Below are 27,595 nucleotides of genomic sequence, written 5' to 3' on the forward strand. Positions count from 1 at the left end.
TGCACATTTGCCCCACTTGCTAAGATATACAAGAAATCAGATGTGAATTGATTACTGCTTCTGAATAGTAAAGCTCAGTAAGTGCATCCCTGCTGTACAAAAAAAAAAACAAAAAACAAACACCAACCAAAAAACAATCAAACAAAAAAGTGACAACATAGAAAACTGGCAACAGATAACCATGTCTGCCTAAAATATACACATATGATACATAATTATGGCCATGCAGGCCAGTATGTAAGCCTGTTCAGGGGCAAAGCTTTAATTGCACAGATTAGAAAAACAAACAAATGCTTTTACAGAGCAAAGCACAAGCTTTGGTTTATGCTTGGACAGTGGACATTAAACCTTCCATTTTTATTATAACATCTATTAAGAAAAAACAGCTCTTTCTCTATGAATAAGCACTCCATTCCACACAATGAAATGAAGCTCAGTGTCTTAATCAATGAACCCATTAACTGTGTCTAGACTGGGAATGTATTACATCTTTATTGAAAGCTACTGAACTACAAAAAGTTTGACTTATTTAATACACAGTTCCCCAGGTCTCCCCCCATTTTTAAAATGCTGCATATATAAAAATAACTCCAATATGGCACAAAAGTGGGATTCTCAAGGGAAGGCAAAGGTAAGGGGAGCAAAGGGAAGCCTCCACTGGCAACATTAACAAATTGCATATAGTCCAAGAGGAATTTTCACCCTATACAAAATGAGCTTCCCTGTGTTCCAGTTCTTGGATCCTTTTTGGTCTCAGTCTGTGATAAGCAGGCTTCAGATCTGTGGGGTGAATATCCTCTGAGCTAGATTTCTGTTCGTTTGTGTTTTGTTCAGCATCACCTGAAGGAAGTGCAGAACTCCTAGCCAGTTTCACAGTATTATCCTGGGGGAGCACAGAGCTAGCACTGCTTGGTGCACAAGCTTTAGCAGAAGAACCATTTCCATTTTCTTTTGATTTGTTAGAGGGTGGTTTATAAAATGTGCCTGGGGGTGGTTGCAATGTTCTTGGTGCCCTAAAGGCAGCAAGAGGATTAACATCAGGACCATTCTCTTCTGCTGCTGTCCTTCCTGACCCGACAACAGAATATGGCTTATTAGGAGGAATGGCGTTAGCTGCATTGTTACCTAGGCTGCATGAGGATGATAAAGCACCTGCAGTTCCACTCTCGAGTGCTCGGATCTCCTGGGGCACATTAGTCACGATCATTGCTGTCCTTGCTGTGATATCATACTGTTTGTACTGCTTGTCCCAAGTTTTTCGCAGCATCTGGGTGTCGTAACAAGGAAGTCTGCAGCAGGTATCAACAGCAGGAAGTGCCTTCACCTCTGAGACTTCTTCGATGGTAGGGCTTCTGCCCAGCTTCTCTGAACTTACTGCTCCTGCATTTCGTGAATTTCTTTCATTCAAAACACATGGAGGAAGTATTCTGTCTACAGGCAGGCTGACAGGGCGAGATGCTGGTTTTGTCCTTGGAGCCCGCAACGGAACTTTGGCAATCTGACGGTTGGGTTTTACAGGAAATAAGTTCATTTTACAGGGGTCCTCACCGAGAGAAATGAATGGATCATTGTCTTTCTCTGCAGCTGGACTCACAGCATTACCTAGAAACACAAATAGATGTGACTGGATCTTTGCTCCAAGTATAAAGAGAAGTCAGCAAGGCTTCAATGACCCCCTGACAGTATTAGTATTGTAGTTAGTATTTTAACAGGAGAACAGTCTTTAGGGATAGCTTGTACACATACTAGCAATAGGCTACTCTAACCAAATGTTAGCATTTCACTAGCAGTAAAACACATTGTACAGCTGTAACCAAAGAGAAAACAGACAAAGTGACGCTTCACTTTTTGGCTGGTGCTTTGCCATCTCTGAATATTATCAGTTTTAGTATGTTTCAGGATGTCGCATTGTTGATGTACAGGACATGACTAAACTGGTAACATCAGATGAAAATCAGTACAATTAAAAGGGATTATGTATAGTTACTCCTAAATGAAGTATGTGAAATCATACCTACATTAAAACAAACCCCTGTAGTAGCATAAGCAGATAAACAGAAAAAAAAAGAGTTAGAATTAGGTTAGCAGACCTAGGGTTTTTAAAGCAGAAATACTCATATTGAAAATGCTCTGATGATTCTGTCAGACAATTACTCTTTCCAAAGCCTTCTGGTTTAGTTCTAGTGAGTGGCAATGATACACATTTTGGGGGAAGAGTGGTCAAAACACATAAAATGCTGGGTATTCGTTTACAGCATTGTAGTGGATTTCAGAAATCCACAGTCACAGCATAATTATAGCTGTGTTTTGTTTGCTTTTTTTTTTTAAGGGAGAAACCAACCACTCATATTCTCTTACCAAATACTTTAAGCTCTGACTGCATAAATACAGATTTCTTAAAAGCCTTTAGAAAGATTTAATTCTCTGTTCTTGTTACAAAAATAAACAGTATATCAAGCAGTGGTAAACAGGTTTTATCACTTGCTTCTGTCTATAGTGCAGAGCTACAGCCACTATAATCTAATGCATCCAGGGCTCCTTATTCACCCATACCCAGAATTAACAGCATACTAACCAGTTACAGATGTATCTGCTTCTTCTTTTGTATTCTGGCTATTCTTCGATTCCAAAAAGAGTGCAGCTATTTCTGAAGCTCTTTCACTTGGAACTATTTGAACACCCTGCTAATAGAATTCAGAGCAGAAGTAAATGAGAACTCAACAAAAAAGACAGACCTTATAAAACAAAATAAAACAAACAAAAAACCCCCCCAAAGATTTATTAGCAATGTGCTCTGGAATGCTCCAGAACTCAACACAGATATGGCACAGGTAACCTTGTGGCAGCAAAAGAGTCACTCACTTCCTTTACAGCAACAAATGATTTCCTCTGCTGCTGTGGCTCCATCTCATCTGCTGACAAAGCAACTCTGAGCATAACAGCTGTTTCTTCAGAATGAGAAGTGCTCAGAAGTGGTTTCAATGAGACATCAAATATCTTTTCATAGTAAGTTATGAGCAGCTCCACTACCCGGGCTTGGTAAGGGTAGTCCACAAGTGACGACAAAGAAACTGTAGCATCGGTTTGACGTGGTCTGATCAGAGTTGGGCCAAATATTATGCCAAGGTTGCTGGCTGACATTTTATTTTCATCACACTGCTCTGTGACTCTGTGCAAAGAGGGGGGGAAAAAAGCCAAACAAAAAGAAACCCCCAAGAGTTAGAGGGTTTTATTACTGCAGAAATACTTTTGATACTAAAATATTATTTTATGTCTAAAGAGGATAAGAGACAATAAAAAACTGAAAGTGGGCTAGGTAGGCAGGCAGAATCTTCAGTGAAGACCACATTTAAACAGTGTATTGAACTTCGCACACAGGGTGTTTTTATGTCCTATTTGTTAAAGTTATTGTGGCTATTTGGCATTTCTGGGGTTGGGGAAAAGAACGTCTCTCATTCTAAGTAATAACATAGCTATAGCCCAATATTACTCATTTTTATAGGTAATCATCAGTTTAGTACATCATCATACAAACCACCATCTGGAGGCCAAGGAGGTGAAATGTGACTGAAGAACGGTTATTAAGGGACATGATACATTTCAATTTCCTGTTAATAGCCACCAAATCACTGCCCTATCTTTGTTGCATCACAATTTAAACCACATTTAGATCCCTGTACGTGATGCTAATTACTATTGACCTCAGTGCTGGCAAGAATCAAAAATAATGGAGGCCAATGCTCTCCCTGCTTTATTTCCCTTTCATATTCTTCTCTCACTTGGGAATTCATTACATGGAAAAAAACTCCAGCAACAGAACAGTGTCTTCAAAGGTGTATGTGACTTCTTCCTCAACAGCCATCAAAAAGGTACAAGAGATTTCTAGCATGCAGCATGTACCAGTTAAATTTTCAACATCAGTCTTACCTGTGAAGGTGTCCAATAAGGTACTGAAGAGTGTTATAGTTTGGTACAGGCAGTTGTTTCAGAAGATCTTTAATTTTAATGATGATCCTATTCAGTTCAATACAGAGTGACTGTCTCGTCTTTGCTTTGGGGCTAGCTTGTTTAGCATCCAACTCCTCATTAGCATTCTGGCTTTCTTTTGCAAGTCCAATGAACTCATTGTAAAGCCGAAACAAAATCAAGGGCTCTGGAAGCTGAAGAAATAAGAATGTTTCAGAAACATACTTAAACCCGAATTTTCATTTTCCTTCTTGGTTTTCTTCAACTTTTTCTGGTCTAGCATCTTTTCTTAGGTGACGACACTTAAGGTGTTTAATCCTCGTTCATTAGCTCAATCCCAAATTTTTTCAAACCCAATCCCAGCTAACAAAACCTCCTTCCTATACCTTTTTCTAGAAATAATTTTTTAACCCTTTGCTACAATAGCTCCAGGAATGATCATTTATCACAATTTATTGAAATAAGATTTCAAGGAAAAAAAAGGATTTTTTCAAATTCACTTAATGGTGATGATCATAGGATTGGAATGCTCATCTCTGACAGACAACGTGAGGAAGAGGACAGAACCACGCAGTTTATATTAAACATTATTCCTTTCAGAGTTAACAAGTTTTCAGAGTGACGCAATTTCACTGGGCAACATCCCAGCTTCATTTTTTCACATATATATTGAAACTATTTTAGAAAATTCAATCATGAAGCTCTAAAGCTCTATTTTAGAAGAAAAAGATGGATAATCCCTCCATATTGAACACATCATGACCACTATGAGTGTTTCATGAAATTTTTCTTTGCAGGTAGTAACAGCAATAGATCAGCATCTGTCTGCATGAAGAGGCAAGAACATGGCAATCCTTTAAACTCCACATAAGACAGTCAAAATCACTAATCAGAAAGGTTTTAGAAATTAAAGTCTGCTGTGAGCAGACAAAAGATTATTATGCATATGGTACTAAAAAAAGCCATAATATCTATGTGGAATACTTATTGTAATGCCAGCAGTTTTTCAAGCCCTTGTCACAGGCTCCATGTGTAAATAAAGAAGCCACTGCAGTTACACAAGGCACTTGTTTAACCTGCTGCCATAGGACTGCTGGAAAGGGGGGGTTGTTTTGTACTGTACTGAAGAAATTTACTACAGCACTTCGGTTTTCCATCTGACTTCTCAATTCCATACCTGGCGGAGATACAGCTTGAGAACATTGCTGATATCATGTGCATAGAGTTCTGAGAGCTCAACCAAATCCTTTCCATTTTCAAACGCTTGACAAAGCTTTTCAACTCTTGATTTGGCTCCATTCACACGATAGATGCCCTAAAATTAAAAGGCCAGCACAACTCTATTTTAATTTGAATGGAAGTCATAAAACACAGATGATACTGACTGTATTAAAATCTTAAGAGAATTTTCTTTTTTTTTTTTAAGATTGTGTCCAACTTAAGCATGAACAAACTTGAGCATACCTTGACATTCAGGGCTCTGCTTTCAATTTCTGACGTACACTTTTTGATGATGAAAGGAATGCCATCAGGAACATTTTTAGCCGCTTGGGCAAATTCCACTCCAAATAAGTGAAGCCTTCCATGAAGTTTTTTGTGCCCACATTGAATAGCTAAAGTCTCTAAACACTTTTTATGGCATGCAAGTGAACACTACAGGGGAAGAAACAAAAAAACACATGGCTTGATGCAATCTGACACCATAGGAGATATTTCGGCTGTTTGTTACCGCATATATGAGTAAAACAAAAAATCTGTTAGTATGGTGTGCCTCTGCTTTAAGTTCATGGTGATTATATGAGCCACAAACTCCAGTTTTTATATAGAAACATAATTCAAGTTTCCAAAACTCCCAACTTTACAGAAATCCCAAGCAGCAATTAAAACTAATTTTCAACTTACCTCCTCACATTCAGCTCCATGAAATACCACTAAGCTGTCACATTCTCTGCATTTAGATGGAGCTCTCAGCTTCCGCAGTTTGTGTGTTTGTGCTGCTTTGGACATATTAGCATTTCTAAAAGGTCCTGGAGAATTTGCAGTTTCAGATGTGAGATCATTTAAACCTGAAGAGAATTTCCCTGTTATAGTCATTTTAAGATCTACTATTGGGGTGGTAGTTAATATGATTTTTTAGAATTGTGTGCAGAACACAACTCTGTAAATAATAGCAACTATCAAAGTAATCATAAACATTTCAATCATGAGGCAAAATTATGTTGCAGTTCACATAACAGAGACATTAACTATCAAACAATCTTATGTAAAAGCAGAATCAAACAATCATTTTTGCCTTTTTCAGTATTCCATTTTCTCCTGTATTGTGGCAATGTGAAAATATTAGGACATTTAATTCCAACCGCCCTGCATCTCAGGCAATAATTCATGGAAGTTTAATTTTTTGAAATCCTGTACTAGAGGATGAAAGATCACTTGTTTTGGCCTGTAGTGTTTCTGAAATACTTTAAAAAAATATTTTGCAGCAAGAAAGAATTAACACACACTCAGGGCAGAAGCCACATAAAATAAAAATAAATTGAAAAAAAAAATCACTCATTCTTAGCTTCCTTAAACAACATCAAAATATTTTCTAGAGGATTCTAAAACTAAAGAGAATATCAAATGGTTCTTTTTGTGTCCAAACTTTTTCAGGCAATTTACTTAAAATGCTATCAACAACTCTGTGAACCAAACCCCTTTGTTTTATGGATAACTTAAAATTAGCACATTCAATAAATTGCCCAGAAAGCTTCTTATATGCTCAAGCATTGATTAAACAATACTACTCCAAGTGAAAGCTTGCAATCATTGACACATTGCCATGCTTTAAGTCTCATCTGAATGAATACTGTTCACCACAGGTTCACTCCTAGAAGGCAAAGTATACATTTAGGAAATAAGGACTATGTAAAGAAGCTCCTAAGGGCTTTACTGAGCAAGTGCCACAAATATTTCAAAATTAGTTTGTAAGTATCGTAGTTCTGATAATCCAGTTATTCAACTTCCAATGCCTGTGGCAACATAGTCATTATACAGTCAAAATTCATTTGAAAATTAGAAATGGCCTGGTGAAATCCAGGACAGACATTATTGAATTTACTTATCTTAGCTGAAGAGGGTAAAATCTCAGTTATTACCCTAAACATTTGGATCCACTTTTTTCGCATTTGCCACTTACCCACTCTATCTATTTGTGAATTTCATGTCAAAGTTTAGAAGTGATCTTACATAACTCAGTGCCATGCAGCTAAATTTAAATGCAAATGTCTGGAGGGAATGGTTAGTGGATCATTTGCTTTACCTCAAGAGGGTGAAGACACTAGAAACATTCTATGGTTGCCCATACAGTAACCTAAACATATAAAGACAATCCTGCACCAATTCATTAAAATTACTTGAACATTAGTCTTCCCATCTCAACCTCAAGTGGATACATTTTGTATTGAAAAACAATGCTGTTAGCAATCACAGCTTATTAAAGTACTTTTCTTAAGAATATTGAAAAGCAAAGCCAAACACTGTAACAAAAAGCACCCCCTGGGGACTTCAGGTACAGAAACAACATTACCACAGTCTGATGGAGATGGTGGCTCTCTTTCATCAAGATCATCTGCAGATGACATAGTCCCAGTGGAAGGTGTTCGGGGAAGTCGTCTTTTAAAATCCCCTAGCAGATGAGAAAAATTTGCAGGAAGGTGTATCAGTCCCACCCAACTGTTCATTTTTCATTACATGCTCTGCTCAGTGCTTGCTTGTTTAACAGTGATGTCTTCCCTAATGTGCAACAGAGCAGGAAAGAGACTTCAGCTGAGTCAAGCAGTGAGGGCAGCTGTACCTGGGCTGGCAGATGGAGAATCCATGGATCGGGACTCGCTGCTTCCCCCCGCACTTTCAGAGTCACTGCACATTCCTCCACTCTGGTTGCCAACTGACCACGATCTGAACGGTGGTGGCCCTCGCACTGCTTTTGAAAAGAAAGCCCACTAATTCCAAATGTCAGAGACAAAATTTACTTTTTTTTTTTTTTTTAATTGAAAGCTAACTATGAGTATATTCAAAATAGGAAAATTTGCACAAGTTACATGAACATGCAATACAGTGAAAAAACCCCAGGGCATATAGTCCTGTAAAAGCTTCAGGAGCCATAGAAAATTAATTTCAGAAACTTGACAATTGTGCTTTTGCAGAAGACCTGCAGTCAACAAAGAATTTAGAAAACCAATGGAATTTCAATTGCTAGAGCTAATTGAAAGAGTTCAGAGTCCACTGAGTTTGACAGTACTTCATGTTTGAATTGTATCTCATCTTTGATGAGAATCTGGGAATGCATACAGGCAGTTTTCCATTTGTCCTTATTAAGCTCAAGTACACAATGTTTTATGGGCTTTGAATTTTATAATACGTTTTTAACACTTCAGTGTTACATTACTGACTGAGACACCAAGCATATTTTTAATTTTATTTTTCTTTAAATTTATTTCTTTAGAGATCAAACTCCAGAACAAATACAGAACTACCTTGAATATCTGTGTTGCTGGAAGATCTCTTCTCTCTGACCTTTTGTGAACGATGATACACTGGGCTTCCCACATCATCTAATGTCTGAGCAGGAAAATCTCCTGAACACTGAGATAAGTTACCGTGGGATGTATGGATGCTGTTTGTTGATTGCTTATTAAAAACCCTTCAGAAAGAAAAAAGTATTTTGAAGAATGGGTAACACAGAATTTAACGAAAAGTAATGCATTTTTTTTAATCCCTGGGCACTAAAAATACTCCATTGAATTACTATTCATGAACACACATTTTTGACATGTCATTCTCACAATTAAATTTAACTCCAAAATTAAAAAATAAAAATATTAAAAGAAGAGCGTCCATTTATTTTCAATTAAGTATGTGAGATTTCCCAATGTTTTCTCTCCACTCAGAGAGAATCAACTTTTCCATGTGCCTTCATGCATTATAAACATTATCTTGCAGACTTTGGAAAAAACCAGCCTCTCTGTTCATCTGAAGGTAACAATAACTAGAAGCCTTTGTGTTCTATGATTATACTTTCACCAAAAGATTTCTGCCCAGCCATCAAGACCATCCACCTATAAACACAAAGGTGCTCACATCCTGTGCTTTTTAAATGCACAGAAAATGCGCTGAAGCTGCCAGAGTGTCAATCCATTTTGAAAATCCACTCTCGCTGTAAGAACAGAATAATGTTAACAGTAATTAATGTAAAACGCTGAAGCACCCTAGGGACAAAATGGCCTGCTGGCCAAGTTTAGAAGTCAGGAAGCTGTTCCTTAATCAGTTCTACCCTATCAAGCTTAAGGGAAGCAGGGACTGAAAAACATTCAAATTTGCATTTGTTGAAGGAGCAGTCCCTTAAATTAATGCAGACTCAAACAATAAAAATGATCAAGTACATGAAGAATCACAAGGCTGTGACAAAGAAAATAAAAGATGGGGAGAGAGGAGGAGGAAAAACATGCTCCTATAAATGTCAAGCAGTAAAAAGCTGGGAGAGCACACAAAGTGTTGGAAATTTCATGCTCATCAGTTTCTCAGGGAGCTACATAGTTAAATCCCTGAAGTCAAAGTTTATGAGTATAGCCTAAATCAGTCTTAAAAGGCAGGAAATTTACAGACAAGAATTAAGAATCTCAGCTTTAGCTTTAAATTTCCTGCCTTTTGTTGGTAGAACTCTGACTCAAGCATTCAGTTTTTTGTATTTAGTTTCCTTTTGAAAAACGATGACGACGCTTTCCTGTAGAACTGTGAAACACACAGATTGAAATGGATATTCTGCTGCTTTAGTGCCAAGATGACTATTTTACAACAAATTAAAGGTGGAAAAGCATTTGGCATGCTGACACAAGGAGCTGTTTTTGTCTTAAGTCTTTACTTCCACAGTAACTGGATCTTTCATAGTTTAACAATAAAAAGTTCTACTTCATACAGGTTGGAAAAAAAAAATTAAGTCATAACATGTCCCTACAAATGGACTCTGAGGGTTTTTTTTTAGGCACATAGCATGAGATAGAAATCGAGAAACACTTCCTGCCAGAAAGTTGCCAAATGTAAACAGTGTGAAAGAAGCTACTATATGTAGCAGCATGGCCTGAAGAGGAAAACTACCTCTTCAGACTAGCTAAACTGATTATCAAGTACTACTGCCACACAACACTACCAAGTCCAAAATTTACATTTTTTTGTATTAACCAGTATCTACATTAAAATAGTAACAAGTCAAGCCTTGCACAAAATTGTCAATATTTTAGCAAGTATTATTGCACGAAATGACATTCTGCCTTAGAATTCAGATGGAAATTTTAATGTCAACAGTATATATAATCTACCACCTAAAAGATAGGACAAAGAGAATAGTAAAGCATGGTAAAACACCAGGATTCCTTTAGTTCCTGCAAAAATATTGTTTTATTGTTCAACACGTGTTGCATGCTCAACCAAGCAGCTGCCACCCGTACTTTGGCACTTACCCATCAACCTGGGAACTCTGGGTTTCAAAACAACCCGATTCAACAGGAACACCATCCTTTGGCAAGCTTTTCACAAACTCTGAATACTGCTGACCAGGGTCATAGAGTTTGGCACTCTCACAGAGGGACTGGCAGTTAACTGGCAGAGACACAACCTGAGCATGCTGCAGCTGGAACAGGTTAACTGTTGCCTGTTGGGAGAAAGACTTTCATTATTTTTATCATTTACTAAATATTTCACTTACACTTTGCTCAACCCAAATTAATACCCTAACAGAAGATTACTTGAACAATAAGACTAGAAAACTTCTAGAAAACTGTAACATGTTACATTTTACAGTCAACTTTCAGGAGACTTGCACAAGTTTTGTCTGTAACAGACACACAAGTATTTCTCTCTGCGTTACTGAATCCTCCCACTAGCAAAGGCAGTTCCAAAGTGGTTCTCACTTTGGATTGATCAAGATAAACAGCAAGGGCTTTTGCTATCAAAAAGGCATTTTTTCATGTTCTGGAGTGAATACTAGTCATCACTACCAGGATGAAGTAGCTGGAATTCCAAACCCAGGTGAGCTCCGTATTGTCTTGAGACATGAAATGGACAAAACTCTGTCCCAGCAGACAGATTAACCAAACACTTTCTTCATTAAAAGAAGTTTGGTGTTTTATCTTCTGTCCCTGTCCTAGCATCATTTTCATTGTCTCATGTAAACAAGCAAACAAAAAACCCCAAACATCTCTTGTTATAATGAGTGCTTACATTCTTCAAGCTTTTTTTTTTTAAACTGTGCATGTCAGATGCAGTTTTGACCATCACTTCCCTATTACACCAATAAATTAGTACATTCTAGTAGTCACAATGGATCCTGCAGTAACTGAGACTGCCATCAAGGCTGAAGTGTGTTCGTATCCATTCCGGGCTTGATCCAAACACCTTTGTTAATGCACTAATCAAAGCAATGAAAGCTATGCTCTTAAGCAACAGAGGAACACTACTGCCATCGACATTTTGAAAAGGTATTTTATAGCAATCGTGTAGTCAGAGTGCTTGCAAGACAACAGCTCATGAAACACCCAGAAATGTTCAAGACACCCTCACTTTTTTTTTTTTTTAAATTCCTACCAGAAAGGGAACACAAATAGATTAAAAATTTTCCTTCTTTTTCTGTTGGCTTAACATCTGTCCTTTGAAAGCTTTCTATTTAAAATGGGGCTTTTGAGGCCTTGTCTTAGCTTTAACAACATATAAATATCTGTACAGAATGTATTTTAAAAACCATGCTTACAGCTTTAAGAGTAAGATCACACTGGTAAATAAGCTCCCGAAGCTGTGTTAAAACATCACTTTTAAAGCTTTCCAAATAAATTCTTTTTTCTTCAACTTCTGCCATGCTTGCTTTATAGTGTTCATTGGCTTCTTCAGCCTAAAGGAAACACAAGTATAAAGAGTTGATGGACTATAGGCCTTGATACTAGAAGCAAAAAAAATATTCACTCAATATGCTTGTATTTGAGATTCCCTTTTAAGATAAAAACCCAAAGGAGAAGAGCACGATTAAAATAAAAAAATGGGAACCCAACTTAATCAAATACCATCCTTGGGAACGCATGAATAAAACCAGTATAGACTTAACTTTAAAAGCAAGGAACAAAACCTCTTTACCTTTTGAAGAGCTTCCTCTTCTAGCCTTCGTTTTTTTTCCAGTTGCTTGCTGAAATCTTTCACAAAGCTTCCACTTGAGCTGAGATGTTCCTCCTCAGCACGAGCAGTAGAGGATTTTGCCTTTTCATACTCATCTTGACGCTGCATATACAGCAACTTGGCTTTCCTGAGAGCAGCTTCCAGCTCTTGCTGCAGAATGCAGTAAAAGAAAAAGCAGAAGAATAAACATTAATTTTACAGTTATTTAATGTGATGTTTAAAGGGACTTATGCACAGGTCTGTCTGCTGCCGTAGCAAGTATATAGTCACTGAAAGGTAACCTCTTACAAATACCAGATTGCCATGAAATGGACAGTTACATCTACTTTCACTAAGCCCTAGAGACCATGTGTGAATATAAGTGCATAACATGCTAGTGTGAAAGCTTCATCCTTCTGAAGACTTCTTGATTGAACCATTAGATATGAAAGAATTACCAACCATTTTCTTCTGTTCTCGCTGCCAAAGCTCCTTGATATCTTTCCTTTGTTTATCCAACTCGTTTTTCCTTCCAAGAAGAGGCTAGATAGGAAATATTAATGGAGTACATTAAAGGCCTATAAGGCTGGAAGTTTGTTCTTTTAAATATTATATAAAATTATATATACTTTTGTCTTTTTCTTGAGGCATACCTGCACAAATTTGTTAGACTGGAGAGCAGCAGCTGTTTGTTGCCAAAGCTGACCGTTCTCGATATCGTTTTGAAAAGCATTAATGAATATTGACTGGAATGGCATATAATCCTGAAACGACAAAACATATTGATGTTCTAGGTAAGACAGAGGTGTAATGACATTCTAAATGTCTGTATAACTTCACTAGATTTTCAATTAAATTTAGTAAATTATTTACTAAATAGGTATGAAAGTCAGGTATGAATGTAGAAAACTAATTTCTCATCTGTGATGCATTTTACTAGGAGAAAAGTCTACAATTCCAAATCACAAAGCATACAAGATATAAATCAGAAAAAAGAACACTCTGGATCTGCATATTCAACAAAAATAGTATTATATATACCAATTTCTGTAACAAATGGAACAAGATCCAGATCTTTTAACCACTGCTTCATCCTATAAATCAATTCTGTATCAGCTTAAAACTCCGCTCCTCAACATCAGAGTTTTACTCCTGGGCAAGCCATCCAATAAAGATTTAAGACTAAGATAAAGCCCCTAAGCTATACTCACCTGGTGTCCAACAACAGCTTTAGCAGTTTCAGCCATTTTTGCCAAGTTTTTGGCACACTCCACTTCTGTTAAAAAAATTTCACAGTTACTGTTTACATTATCACGAAACAACAGTTATAACACATGCTAAATGCTTTTTACAGTCTTCCTTTAACAAACAGACTGCGGAGGGGATTACCTTCACTTTGTTAGAGGCCTTTAATTATAGGAAATGCATGATAGCTCCGTCAACTTTAGCGGAACAGCTACTAATTTAGAAATCACATTATTGACAGTCTGCAGCACAGAGGCCTGACAACAGATTTAATTTCATCATGACAAAGCTGATTAAACACCAGAAAGAGCCACTCACCCAAGCTAAGCTTTTTTTCTACCCATGCGACTACATCCTTGGTATATTTTGACCATGCTTTAGCATAGGACAGAGCCGACTCAATTCCACTGTCATTTCTTAGGAGCATGCTATCAACCTCCTCTGCTCGAAGATGTCCTGCAAATAAAGCATCCAACAGAAAGAAGTGATTTTTAGACATGACCACACACTGAGAGCAAAGCCAGTATTAGCCAACTGTGAATGCTTAAGCAGCTCTGATCTTGAGTTGGTCTTTAATGCTAGTTGACTCTAAACAGGACTGACAGAGGTTTTAGAACAAATTAAAGGGTCATAGCATTTTATCTGGAGTAGTCATATGGTCAGCATAACTTTCTTCAAGAAAGCGACCCAACAAAACACCAATCAACCAATGACAACACACAGAAGGTGCTTCAGGCCTTAGTTCTCCACCCCTCCCCCCCAAAAAGCAACCTGGGTTGGTTATTTAAGAAAGAATGAAACCTTTGTAATAACTTTTTTTTCTTCACAGTGAAGTTGTAAAGGCAACACAGGTGTAAAAAAGCGACCAAGCAACTTAGTTAGAATATTTTTTTAGAAGAAAAAACCTCAGAGCTTACAAAATGGTGTTTTTATCAATGTCAAATGAATGACCTACCTTGAATATCATCCCTTTCATGCAGTGAACCCCCAGATTCCACAGAAAGATTCTCAAAAGACTGGCGTACAAGAAATAAAACATTAAGTTAGCAAAGAAAGTCTCTCACTGGAACTGAAAGCTAACATAACTGGCATTATCTGCCTCTATTTTTTTTTTTTTTTTTTTTTTTTTTTTTGCAGATAGAGCAGATAAAGCAGATTCTTTGCTCTGTCTGCAAAAAACATCACTCCCTCTCATCTAAGGCACAACAACTTTTAAACTCCCACTGCTGTCAAATGAGAAAGAATAAATAGCAAGGAATCATTATATACCTTTACATCAACAATCTTGAAAGTCTGTGATGAAAGAGTTAAATATCAACCAGATTTGTTAAACAATTAAGCGAGCACCAGCTTTTCTTAAATCCCTACCTATCTTTTAAAAACCTTTTCACACAGACCTACTGCCAGATACATAAAACAGACACCATTCTACAAGCCATTACAATCCTGTATTTCTTCCTCAAGGGAATAAAGTTAACATTTTTTGTAAATTACTTGCAGGTGGTGCACTGTAGGCACAACAGCTGACTAATAACACTTGCTAATGAAGCCCTGACAATCAGTACAATCTGACAGAATGTAATCCAATAATAAAAGGAATTTAGCACATCATGTCATCCCTACCTTTGTCCTCACTGCATTTTGCTACCCCTTTAATTGTGCAAGTTGAATTACTTGTAAGACTGTGCTGTAGACCTGACTGCTCAACAAATTTAAATGAATACGTTTACTTCGTAACAACTATCCCCTTAAAAGCCAAACCAAACCAGACACCAAACCCTACATAATTTTAAATGGATCAACTACTTTTGAAAACTTTGAAGCACAAAGCAGACAGAAAACAAAGGCTAAGAAATAACTAAATAACTGCAAAGTGCCCTTAAGCTTTGCAAGAACAGCTTGTTTCCATTTAGATTTGGCGCTGGTTTATTTTCAGACATTCACTAAAGCGGAGCACAGTTATCAATGATAAAAGTAGTTTTGGTTTGTTGGGGTTTTTTAATGTAAATGAAAACTGATCATAAATCACACAAAAATCTCGCAAGAATCATTGTTTACTTCACAGCAAAAGCAGCTTTTCCATAGACCAAAACATGCAAGATATTAATCATCAATGACATCAAGCAGAATCCAACTACAGCCTAAAGACCTGCTTCATTCCTAAGAAAGTGAAATACTGTTACAGTGGCCATCTAATCCAAGTGAGTTTCAACAAAATGGAAGGGTTTTCCAGAACAGGTGGGAAATCTATCCAAAGCTGTCTCCAACTAAATTGGTAGAAAACCCTAAAATCTGAATTTAGCAATGAATCAATATTTGGTTGCAGAGAAAGCTTTAACATTCCTCTATTTAGTTCAGATTTTATATAAAATATTACTGTTTTCAAGTAGATTTAGAAGTTGTTAGGGGAGAAAATATAATAATCAGAAAACCCCCATACTTTATATTAACTTGATGCACTTCTAAGTTCTGGTCCTAAAAATTATTTCCCATTTCTCTAACACCTAAATCATTGCAGTCCTGAAAACTGTTCACTCCTTTCCAGTAAACCAGGCACACTAGTTAAGGTAGTTAATCAAAGGTCACTCATTCTTTCACCTTCACCCACTGCAAATACATAATACCAAATTTTAGAAGCAAGCATGAGCAAATGCTTTTATCTATGTCCTACAACTTCTTATCAGAAGGGGATCCATACAGCTTGCCCCCCTCAAGCAAACAATGACTCATCCCAGTAGTCCTGGCAAAAATTAAAAGCCTGACTTTCGTTTCCAACTTCAACCAGTCTCTTCTGTCTTTTTTTTCCCCTCATTACCCAAGACTCTCACCCTAACAGGCAAATCTCTTCACACACTTTGAAAAGTTTATCCTTCTTATGCTCTCAGATCTGCACAGCATCAAACAGCATTCAAATAGCTTGTTGAGTAATGAAAGGTCAGACATGTCTGTCTGGTCTCTTCCAGTATATTTTAAAGTGCTTTTGTTTTTAATTAAAAAACATCTTTGCTTCCACCTTGTACATCTGGTTGAACTACAAGAGCTAAAATGAGAACAATTACATTTGCTAAGAGGGGGTATACATATCATTTAACTTTAGCTTCCAAGTGGAATGCCTTAAGTAAAGAATGTAGACTCCCCTGCAGTCAAGAGAAGCAAGATCAGCGCTGCCCACCCCCCTGCTTGGAGCCATCCTCATCAGCTTAATGAGGGAGGTCCCTAACTAAAGAGTCAATTAAAATATTTCTCCTTAATCAACCCTCAAAATATTTACATGTTAAATACTACCAAAATGTTATGCTCTGTTTAAAATACAGCTATAGCTGCTATGATCAACCACTGAACACACACAACTACAGAAAAAGTTAATACAGTTATTAAACATTTTGCATTTAGCTCCTCTTAACACCCAACTCCTAGATGGCCTCCAAATTGCTCTCCAAATTGTAAATGAAAGTGAAATTAACCTGTTAAATGTGTATTTATTTGCCTAAATGAAAAGCACTTAAGAAAAATTTCTAAGAAAATTAACTACGTTACCCTACCTGCTCCAAAATTTATTGCTCGCCTCCACATTAGGAAAAGCATGAAATAGTACAAAAGTGAGCTTTTAAATATAAGCTGGTGATTTCTGAAGCATCTAGAATGGAATTCCTTCTTCATTTCACTACATCCAAATTTCCCCTTGGCTTTCCCCCTACACCCACGTTCAGAAGAGTGATCTTGCAGAGAATCATTCACTTCACAATACAATATATAAGACCATCTCTTTCCACAAGCACATGTTTTTGCAATACAAAACCACTTCAAGGTTAAAATGCTGGCAAATTCAGAACCTTCCTTCTGCTGGTGAACCAATTGGATGAGCCAGTACTTCTTCAAATAATCTCATCAAATTTACGTGAGATGCTGGGTTCTATGCTAATTTATTTCATACTTTCTATCAGTGACCTAATTTGAAGTTTGCTGGAACCAGACAACCAGAACTGACAAAACTAGACATTTTCTGAGTAGCCTATTTTCCTCTATATTGTTTATGAAGATAAGTTTTATAGCAGCTACAGAAGTAGCATTTGTGTGGTAACACACATGGGAGAAAGATGGATTATCAACATAGTGAAAGTTTGAAATGACTACTCAGCTGTAGCTGCACGACTTGATGCACACAAGCACGTGTCAATAAATGCATATTTTAAGCATGTTTCAACTAAGCTTTTAAAAAGAATGCACAATCTAACATTTTTAACCTTGTTACAACTTAGCTTGTAATACACACTAATTATCAATTGCATCTTCCTTGCATGTAACTCCTAATTTTATTTGATTTACCTGAAAGTCTGCTTCTCAATACACAAAAATTCAAACTCGAATTTGGTACTAAGCATTTTTCAGTCATACCTTCAGTGTTTAAAGGAAAGTTCAAAATGTAGCATTTTTCTTTGACCACCTCTAAGTTGACAGCTCTTGTAGTGAACTGTTGCAGTTATAGCACAGAAGAGGTTTGGAAAGAAGAAAATGTCATTTTGTCATGAATATGAGTCTTTAAAGCCAAAATAAAGTCATTAACCCTTTGGTTTCCAGGTTTAACAGGTAATACAGTCTAACTACTTCAGTGAGCAATCATTCAAGCATCTTACATTTCCCTATTTATTTTCACTTAACCAATTCAAAAATCTCAAAAGCAATGACAGCAGGTAGCTCTGTCAAGTCATCCCTATCATTTAGAACTGAGAACACATTCACATAGGTGAAACCTTGAATACACATTTTTCCTGGGTTGAATCTTGTTTTAAAACGCAGACGACTTCAAGCGTCCCAGCCCCATGATGCAGAGTTTCAGCAGAACTGAAGTCTCCTTTAACAGATACCATTTTACACTCTAAGAGAAATTGTTCAGCCTACCCGACTTCTCCGAGATACAGGAAGTCCCAATGACGAGCCATTGTCTACATCTCCCATAAGGAAGTCTGAAACACTGCCAGAAAAACAAAGAATTGTGTTACTTCATTACTTTGCCTCACCAAGCAATTCTGTGTCATTGAATACAAAAATTCAGATAGTGTTACTAAGTCCTTTAAAAGTTCTGCAAACCATTTTCGGTAGTCATCTTATATCCTCTGCAATTTCTATACCATCCTAAACTTCCTTATTAAGAAAAAAACAAACTGACAAAAAACCAAAACATTAAAACTGTTCTGGATGTAGCTAATTTCAATTACTTTATGAGAAAACAGTTGTCCAAAAGAAAACCAAAGCTTTTGCTATTGCTGTGTCTTAATTCATCTCCATTGAGTTCTTTAAAAACTCCTTCTGGATTCCAACTTACACGTTTCCAAAGGTGAATGCCAATGTTTCAATGGAAGAAAATATTTCACTGAAGAGTTCTCTCTTGTTTTCTTCATTAACTTCTTTGAAGTTCACCGCTTACAAAAAAAAAAAGAAGAAAATCAAAGGGTGAGAGGTGGGTCAATTAAGCATGTTTACCAGGCCTAGAGACAAATTTTATACACAGTCTCCTATACAGAACATGCAACATTATGCTCTTCTGAATAATGGAAAAAACCATAGTTTTAAAGAAGATTAGTAAGAAAGTAAACGCTAAAGGAAAAAGATTAACACAATCCAGATGCTTCCCACAATGAAATCAGATTACTCTTATGCTTCCTGTATCTTCCCACATCAGGGGCAGCTTTGTGTGGAAATGTTGATAATACACGGACAACAAAAACAGTCATTTACCAACTAGAGTCAACACAGCAGCAGCACCACCACAAAGCAGCTCACAAACGCAGTCAGATATTGGAAAAGCTGTTTCTTTTCTCAATAGAAACATCAGAATTCCAAACAGGAGCAGCAGTTTGTAGGGGTGCCCCCTCAACTAAATGCAATCCAGAACACAGCATTTCTGGCTTGAGCACAGGCAAGCAGAAAGTTATCAAAGGTGGTGTTCACGGCAAAACCCTTCAATTATTGACTCTACAATCGGGCAAAAGCCCCTCATATTCTCCTGTTAAAAGTGGGGAAGAAACTCAGCATAGCTATTGGTGGTCCCAAATAGGAAGAGGAGTGTTGCTGGACAAACTAGATGGTTTAAAGTGGTGATCAAGTACTTAACCACTCGACACAGTCTTTAGCACACTTCCATGACAAACTGGAATAATAAGACAAGAAGAATGATTCATCCAGAGTTTCTAATAACACCTACTACACAAGAAGAGGGAGAGAGAAAGGACAAGACAAAAAGCACGACCATTTTTGTCTGTTTTCAACTTAACTCCTTAATCAGTGGTGACTGGGAGAATTTTCTGTAGAAAAGCTGCATACATTCCTTTCAGCTGAAGCTGTATCCTCTGGAGGGAAGTTTTTCCCAGAGTTATATTGTGAGAAATTACAACTTCACATTATTTTTTTTTTTCAAGTTTATTTTTTTAAGCAATGCAATATTCTTAACTCTAGATGTGTAAATCACACATGCTCACACCTATTTCAGAGGTACTGCAATGACACACGTACAGGTACTCAACCCACAACACTTTCTGCAAAATCTAACAAGGTTAATTTGTCTTCCTTAAATTTCAAGTACAAATAGAATACTATGACTTGTAGAAGTAGCAAAAAAAAAAAAAATAATGTGAAAATATTGCCCATTCTATACAAATTTTCTCAGCAAATTAACAGACTTTAATCTTAAGAAGTATTCAAACTTCCTGCCAGGTGCCTAAATACTAATGGGTAACAAACAAAGAAAGTACAGTAATCTGCTCCCCCATTAGACTTCCTTTGTGAAAGGAAAAGTTTTTAATCAGTAAAGTAACACAGTAAACCCATTCCTTTGTACACAGCACGTCAACAGACTTGATCAACATTTTATAACAACTATTTCTATACAGAGCCATTACAGAAAATTCATATTCTCATGGGCTATTTTTACAATTACTTGCAGATACGAAATAAAGTTGTAATAAGTCTACAGCAAAAAAACCCCAATTATTGCATATTACAATAATATTACCAATCTCTGTTGACACAGTTCACTACTAAATTACAGCTTCTCCTACCTCTTAATTTGGCTACACTTTGTAATTACACAAAAATATGCCCCTGGCATCCTTGTTTGAAATGAGATTCGATAAAGCTCCCCTGATTTTTTTTTTTTAATAACTTTGTAAATAGCAGTGGATTTTTTTTTTTCTTTTTTTTCGTTTTTTTCATTTAGGTTAGTTGAAAGCCTCAACTTTCCAGAGACAATGCTGTGCATAAATATAAACTCTGCATTCCTAATCATTAAGCAACAACAGCCACAATGAGACCTATTGACTACCAGCCCCTAATGACTGGAAAAATCACTTAAGAATGAAACACACAAAACACAAACCGCTTAGAAAAATTAGAAAAAAAAAATTAGAAAAAACTAGCAAAATTGTCTATGCATTCAAAGCACTTACCACAGAAACATTCTTATATCCATTAGCTGCAGTGTCTTCAGAGAGAGAGCACTTCTTTCACTTAACAAGACATTAGTATAGAGAGCCTTTCCCTAAAGAAATGCCGTCTGTTTCACTCTGCCTTCCTGTTCCAGGAAGAGTTTTGTTAAGCTTTACACTTTATATGCCAAAGAAATCCTTTCTTCTCAGGATCCATCACAAAAGGAAAAACAAATCTCAATTTTTTCAGATTTACTTCTTTCCACTTCTCCCAAAACAGGTTGGTCTAATCGCTTACCAATTCAGTAGAACACCAGCAGCTTTTTTCTAGCTTACCACCACTGGAATGCTGATGCACTTAACGTCAACTTTAAACCACGCACTCTCTTTCCCCAGGACATCCTGACTGCACACAATAGCTACTGACAACAATGAACTATAGTCATCTTGCCATGTCTGGAAATGACAGCTATCTATCTATAGTTCTACAGATTTCAAAGCAAGTATACAACTAGACAAACCTTTTAAGCAAGATTTCAGGTGGCACATAACAAACTTCAAAAAATCATATGCCAGTGATACATTAAAATCCAAATCCCAGTACCAGAAATGCAAGCCTAGCTTGCAGGGGATCTGTATTTCCAAATGTGTCTTCAGACTGAGGTGTGTTTGGCAATCTCATCAAAATGCTGCACTACGCTGCAGTTTCAGCTCTTGGGTCATGCCATCAGAACTTTTATGAATCAAGCACAGAGCAGGCTGGGGAACCCAAAACAGCCATGAAAGTTTTGGAAGTGAGAATCCCAGAAGCTGAAGGACATTTGAGCAATGCTTCTAAAACGATAAAGAAAAGGCTGACAGCTGTCAAGACCAAAGGGCAACCGGGGCCTTTAAAAGGTGATGGATGGTTCCCAGTGAACTCACAGCCCATGGGACACAGCCATGCTGGAGGCTGCTCAAGTTCACCTGCTGCCTCAACCCTGCTGCCCATACACACGTGCAGGACTGACAGCAGCAAAGCTGCCTTGCCACCTGTCTGCAGAGCCTGGACAAGCACAATTTGCTCTTTGCAGGTCAGTTTTCTCATACATGACAGATATATATGGTAACATCACCATGTGTTTTTTTAGACAGGAATGCATCCTCAATCCACACTTTACTAGCTGACTTATAAGAAGTAAGCAAACAGCTGACCTCTTGGAACTGAGTACCTTTGCAATCAATTTATCTTTAAACTCACAACAATGCTTTCAAAAACCTTTCAGAACTATTTCAAAAACAAAACAACCATCCGAGCAAACAACCCAACAAAGACCAAAAGACCACTCCCTCTCTAAAAACAAAGACTTGTAATACTTCTTGTTATTACCTCTCTTCTTCAAAAACATGTAAAATAAATAGGGAGAGGAACATTAAATGAAGAGCAATAATGTCGAGATTGGAAAGAGGCAGAAGAATATTCTTGTATCCTAGAGAGGATCAACAGGCTGTCCAAGCCTCGCTGCCTACTTTTAGTTCTTAGTGCCATATAATTTCACCAGCCTGTACTTACTACCAGGTTTGGCAGCCTCCTCAACTTGAGCTGGATGCCAGCAAGACAATTTCAAGGAACTGTTTCCTACTCCTTCCATAACAAATTTTGCTCTGAATGTACACCACAGACACATCAACAAAACTGGAATTACTTCATCTTGTTTGAGGTATTTATTTTTTATGCAGAATTACTACCAAAAAACAAAAACAAACAAACAAACAAACAAAAAACCAACAAAACAAAACCCACCCCAAAACAAAAAACCCAAACATATGCCTAAACAGCAAACTTCTACAAGACAAGTGCAATTTTCAGCTTTACCAGAAATCAGTGTTCATTCTAGCGATTAAGTCAAAGGGTGTAATTAAGAGCAAAAGAAGAATACAAACTCGAATTCAGCATGGGATCAGGAGAACCATGTACTCTGGGGCCATCAACTATTTAAAGGCACTGAGTGGAAAAATAACAACTGCGAATACGATGCTGTGCCAGAATGGGAAGTGACTTACAGAAACAGGAGTCTAAACAGGTTCCAAGCAAGATGCTTCCGTAAGTCTCAATTCTTCCAGGTCAAGTGAGGTGTCATTTAAAAGACCCTTTTCATGAAGCACTCAACTAGGCATGTATAAGTAGTAGAGTCCAAAGAGGCCCAGTGAGCCATGTCATGTCCAAGATATAACCAGAGAAATCAAATGTGTCATGTCCCACTCTTCTCACCACCATTTCCCCTCAACCTCAGTCTAAATGAAGTCTGACGAGTCTGTACTGCCAAGCATGATTCTCTGTAGCAGGATTCAGGCAACGTGTTACAGCTACTTTTTCCTTCCATCTGTCAAAAAGGAAAAGCATTGAACATTCAAAGCGGAACCAGGGGCACATTTTTATCACTCCCACTGAAGGTTCTGAAAAATAGCAGAGAATAGCCAAGCAGCTTGAAAGAGGCTCACAAACACTCTAATTTTTGTTAGCCTTTGAAATATTCCCACTTACATTAATCTAAAGAGGGTAGTCTATGGGGGACATTATGCTTAAAGCACGGGGCAAGTTGTTATACTTATGAGAACACTTCACAAGACCCTGAGACTTCACAAGTCACCAAGGTTCCAAATTTATTGTAACTGATTTAATGAAGAGCAAAAGGCCTTTGTTTGTTATCATAGCAGTGTGTCCCTATATGAAGTTCTAAAGAAAAACTGGATTTGAAACTCTGACATTAAGCACAGACTCAAAAACCAGGAGGTGGAATCATGTATAAATCCCCCCTTGTTTCCATTTCATCCTCTTCTAAATAAACATCAGAATTTTTCCATTCCAGGTTAATTTTCTTCCTAGTCATAAATCCAACCACAGAGTGCTTCCATATCTTTTTATAGTTCTGTCCTCCAATGACAAGAAACAGATGAGTCACATGAACTTTTCATAATGTCATATTAACAAAGACAGGGAAGCCAGAGGAAAAAGGATACTGGATACGTTCTACCAGCTCCTCACATTCTTGTAGCTTCCTGTTTATTCAAGAGCTGCATTACCTCTGGTAAAGTAACCACAGCTGAAAAACCTGTGAATGCATGTGCTACACACAGGTCAAAGTAAGCAAATCCGAGGTCTGATACGTTCACAATCACCGCAATGTGCTGTATTTTTATTTCCGCTTTCTCAGTACCAGCTGTCATACGCTTCAGTTTGAATATAAACTTGAAGCAGTATGATCCTCAGAAAAAGAACAGCTGTAAAAACCAAACAGGTGCTAAAGGCAAACCGCCTTCACATTTACCACAGATTATGTTGGGGGGAGGTAGTCTGTTTTCATCCAGCAAAGGCTCCACTGTTCACAGAGAAGGAGGACTGAAGCACCAGCCAGAAAGTCCTGAAGTCTTGAATCTCCCCACTTCCATCTCCAGAGGTGTGACAAATACAGTATGTGTCTGCACAAATACTGACAGGCATTACCAAAATCTTAGTATCAAAGTATTTGTCTGTATCAATGGCTACAAATATTGAGGCAGAATATTGAAATACTGACTGAAACCATCTTTTATGTGATCTGGAGCTCCCCTTCCTTGCATTTGTGTGGCCACGTCACGCAGTCTGGATCACAGGAAAGGCTATTTGCCACAGAGCGAGTTCGCACTCACTTTAGCCAAAGGATCATAGAATGGTTTGGATTGGAAGGGATCTTAAAGCTCATGTAATTCATGTAACAGCCCCAATATTCAACCTGTCTTCACAGGAGAGCTCTCTGATTGTCTGGGTGACCCTCCTCTAAACTTGCTCCAACAGCTCCACATCCTTCTTATACTGGGGGCTCTGGAGCTGCATGCAGTGCTCCAGGTATTGAGGGGGGCTCACCAGGGGGGTAAGGGGGGACAATCACACTGCTGGCCACTCTGCTTTGGACACAACCAAGACAGGTTTGGTTTTCTGGGCTGCAAGAACATATTGATGGGTCATGTTGAACATGTCATCAACCCATACCTCCAAGTTCTCCTCTGGGCTGCTCTCAATCCATTCTCTGCCCAACCTGCGCTTGTTTGGGATTGCCCCAACCCAGGAGCAGGACCCTGCACTTGGCCTTGCTGAACTTCATGAGGTTCACACAGGCCCACCTCTCCAGCCTGTCAGTGTCCCTCTGGATGGCATCCCTTCCCTCCAGAGTATCAGCCACACCACACAGCTCGGTGTCATCAGCAATCTGGCTGAGGGTGCACCTGATCCCACTGTCCTTGTCACTGACAAAAATGTTCAACAGCATCAGCCCCAATACCAACCCAAGGGTACACTGCTGCACTCTGGATCCTAGAGCAGGAGTCTTACAGCTAGATTTTCAGCAATCTCAAACCATTGCCAATGAGAAAATTATTCACAGAGTAATACACCTAAGAGGAGAAAAAATCAAAACTTGAACTTAACTCCAGCTCAAGAACAACGACTGCAACCATAACAACATCAACTCCTTTCACGCCTCTTTTAAGTGTCTTACCATACAATATCATATTAAAGATAGTTCAAGTGAGTTATGGCTGAGCACAAGCTTTTCTTGTGCACCTGAAGTACAGACTTAGAACTTGACTACATTGAACACATTTGACAGAAAATTGGAAGACAACTGTGCTGCTTCTGTTTAAAGCATTTTTCTTAAAATAATAAAGGATTGTGTTACTTTCAAAATTCCGTAATTATTCAATATCTACTGTGCATTCCTAAGAGTACTTTTTCTTTCCATATAGAAAATAATGCAATCTCTCCATGACTGTAGCTCCTCTTAACTCAATATATTAACAGAGTGAAGTCCACAATAGAAGTCTTTCTAGTATATTTCAAGTGCAAACAACTAGATCTGTTCAGGGAAGAAAAAGTAAAAAGTATTTGTGAATATCTGCATTACCAAAAAAACCCCCAAAACTTAGTACTGAAATTATTTCTTCTTTTCACTATTAAGGTAAATGAATGAATCCTAGAACAACACATTCAAATAAAAGCGACTCATAAAAACAGGTAGAAACAGAAGTGTAAGAGGAAAACTACAAAACACAAGTGCATCTGCCCAGGGTTCAACCTGCTATCATCTATCGTATGGAACACTAGACACCAAGGAGAGAAAAAAAGCATGGCATCAAATTCAGAAGGCTGCAAGTACTCTGGAGGAATGGATTATGTAATTCAACAACGCTCTTAATTCTCCACTTCTGAAATAAAAGGGCAGGAGAGAGAACAGATAAATCTAGACTTGGAAAACTGGCTCAGCACTGGAACTATAGAAAGTGACCTTGGAGCCATCATGGACTTTTAAAGCGTACAAGAAAACCTGACAAAAAGCCAACATAATTACGGACTCAACAGCCTTACATGCAAGACAAAGAAAATTATTCTACTACTTTACCTTGTGAACTTGCACAGACTGTGATTAATATGGGGCATTGTGCATCAAGAACAATATTAATAAACAATGTAGACCAGGAAGAACAGATGGTATTGCAATGGTTTTTAAAACATAATTTAGCAAATGCTGATGTGATATGATTTACTTGCATACCTTACATCACTTTTCCTCAACATTTTTTAAAATTAAATTATCCTGCGTCCACTGAAATTAGAGCAGAGGACAGAGTCATGACACCATAGCACTTAAGCATGGAAACAGCTTGTCTAAGGTGGAAGAATTATGTTCACTCACCAATTAACACGTTCACTAAACACTACCACTGTTTGTGCGTACTGAACTCTCTCCATGACCAACAAGCAAACAGCACCACAAGGGACACCCTCTGTGTTTCTGCTGTAATGGACGAACCTCTAAAGCAAGTTCAGAAGTTACAGTCCTGTCCCACCATCATTTGAAATACCAGGTACAGAATTATAGGAAACTATGTGTAACACAAAGAAAATGCTAAGTAGTCTGCTAGTACCTGCCAAGATCCAACAAATTGGCAAAACTATATATCAATAGGAAGAATGCATAAGAAGCTTGGAAGAATCCAATATACAGGAATCAAGCAGCTAAATATATTAGCATTTTAACTGATATTCCCACTTTATTGAATCAACAATACATTTCAGACATACTAAAATAAATAGGAAACAAGAAGGAAGGCCTAGACAAAGAAGAAAAGCTAAACTATGTGTCTCTGTAGGAAGGTACCCTACATGATTTAACACAGGCAAGAGGTAGAGATTTAACCCTACTCCAAGCTGGTTTCACAGTAATACACCAGACTCCAGAGCAGGAAGAGCTGCAGTCAAAGGAGAAGGAACACAGAGAAGGAACAGGTTTCTGGGGCTGGAGCAATCGAGTGCTTCACTATCTGCACGTGTCTGACATGCTGAAAACTGCAGGAGCAAAGATCAACAGTAGAAAGTATTAACATGTCTGCAACACTTTTTCTTGTTGCTATTGACACCTTTATTGACACATGGCTAGGACCCACTTGTGGAATTTATAACTGTTCAACTATTCAGACCTGGATTGCTCAGATTTCTACACCCGATATAAATACCACCCCTACAGATTCACAGAATCAGGCAAAGATTCTTGGCAAATTTCAAAGTGGATAAATGCCAGGTTTATTACTCTGATATTAACCTGTGATACTCAGGTAAAGAAAAGCCTAAAATCAAAGGCTTGTGCTTTTAAAATTCAATGTGGGTTTGCACTTAGCTTCCTACAAGCAGAATTTTATCACATTAATGAGAAAATAAGCTACTTAATATTACTTCACTTACAGAAGGCATTTTTTAAACAAGTATTAAAGTA

At 37.7% G+C, this 27,595-nt stretch overlaps 1 protein-coding gene across 11 annotated transcripts in view; it reads right to left on the bottom strand.

Annotated features, from left to right (window-relative positions):
* Positions 1-468: 468 nt before the first annotated feature.
* Positions 469-27,595, bottom strand: part of ARHGAP29 (Rho GTPase activating protein 29) — a 50,096-nt gene continuing 22,969 nt past the window's right edge. For 2 of the 11 annotated variants that reach the window (XM_040072981.1, XM_040072974.2), the window contains exons 4-23: positions 18,713-18,809; positions 18,289-18,361; positions 14,345-14,405; positions 13,708-13,845; positions 13,356-13,420; positions 12,798-12,908; positions 12,607-12,687; positions 12,127-12,315; positions 11,750-11,887; positions 10,464-10,654; positions 8,484-8,650; positions 7,802-7,930; positions 7,535-7,633; positions 5,869-6,032; positions 5,431-5,619; positions 5,144-5,281; positions 3,928-4,160; positions 2,863-3,169; positions 2,576-2,681; positions 469-1,602 (exon numbers count right to left, since the gene is read on the bottom strand). In XM_040072981.1, coding sequence (XP_039928915.1) covers positions 704-1,602; positions 2,576-2,681; positions 2,863-3,169; positions 3,928-4,160; positions 5,144-5,281; positions 5,431-5,619; positions 5,869-6,032; positions 7,535-7,633; positions 7,802-7,930; positions 8,484-8,650; positions 10,464-10,654; positions 11,750-11,887; positions 12,127-12,315; positions 12,607-12,687; positions 12,798-12,908; positions 13,356-13,420; positions 13,708-13,845; positions 14,345-14,405; positions 18,289-18,361; positions 18,713-18,809 — 3,575 coding nt within the window. In that variant the 3' untranslated portion in view covers positions 469-703. Of the gene's footprint in view, positions 1,603-2,575; positions 2,685-2,862; positions 3,170-3,927; positions 4,161-5,143; positions 5,282-5,430; positions 5,620-5,868; positions 6,033-7,534; positions 7,634-7,801; positions 7,931-8,480; positions 8,651-10,463; positions 10,655-11,749; positions 11,888-12,126; positions 12,316-12,606; positions 12,688-12,797; positions 12,909-13,355; positions 13,421-13,707; positions 13,846-14,344; positions 14,406-18,288; positions 18,362-18,712; positions 18,810-20,831; positions 20,923-27,595 lie in introns of those variants that run through there. The other 9 variants (XM_040072980.1, XM_040072972.2, XM_040072983.2 and 6 more) reach the window with 8 other exon arrangements.

This window comes from Hirundo rustica, chromosome 9 (assembly GCF_015227805.2).
Source record: "Hirundo rustica isolate bHirRus1 chromosome 9, bHirRus1.pri.v3, whole genome shotgun sequence".
NCBI classification, from domain to species: Eukaryota; Metazoa; Chordata; class Aves; order Passeriformes; family Hirundinidae; genus Hirundo; species Hirundo rustica.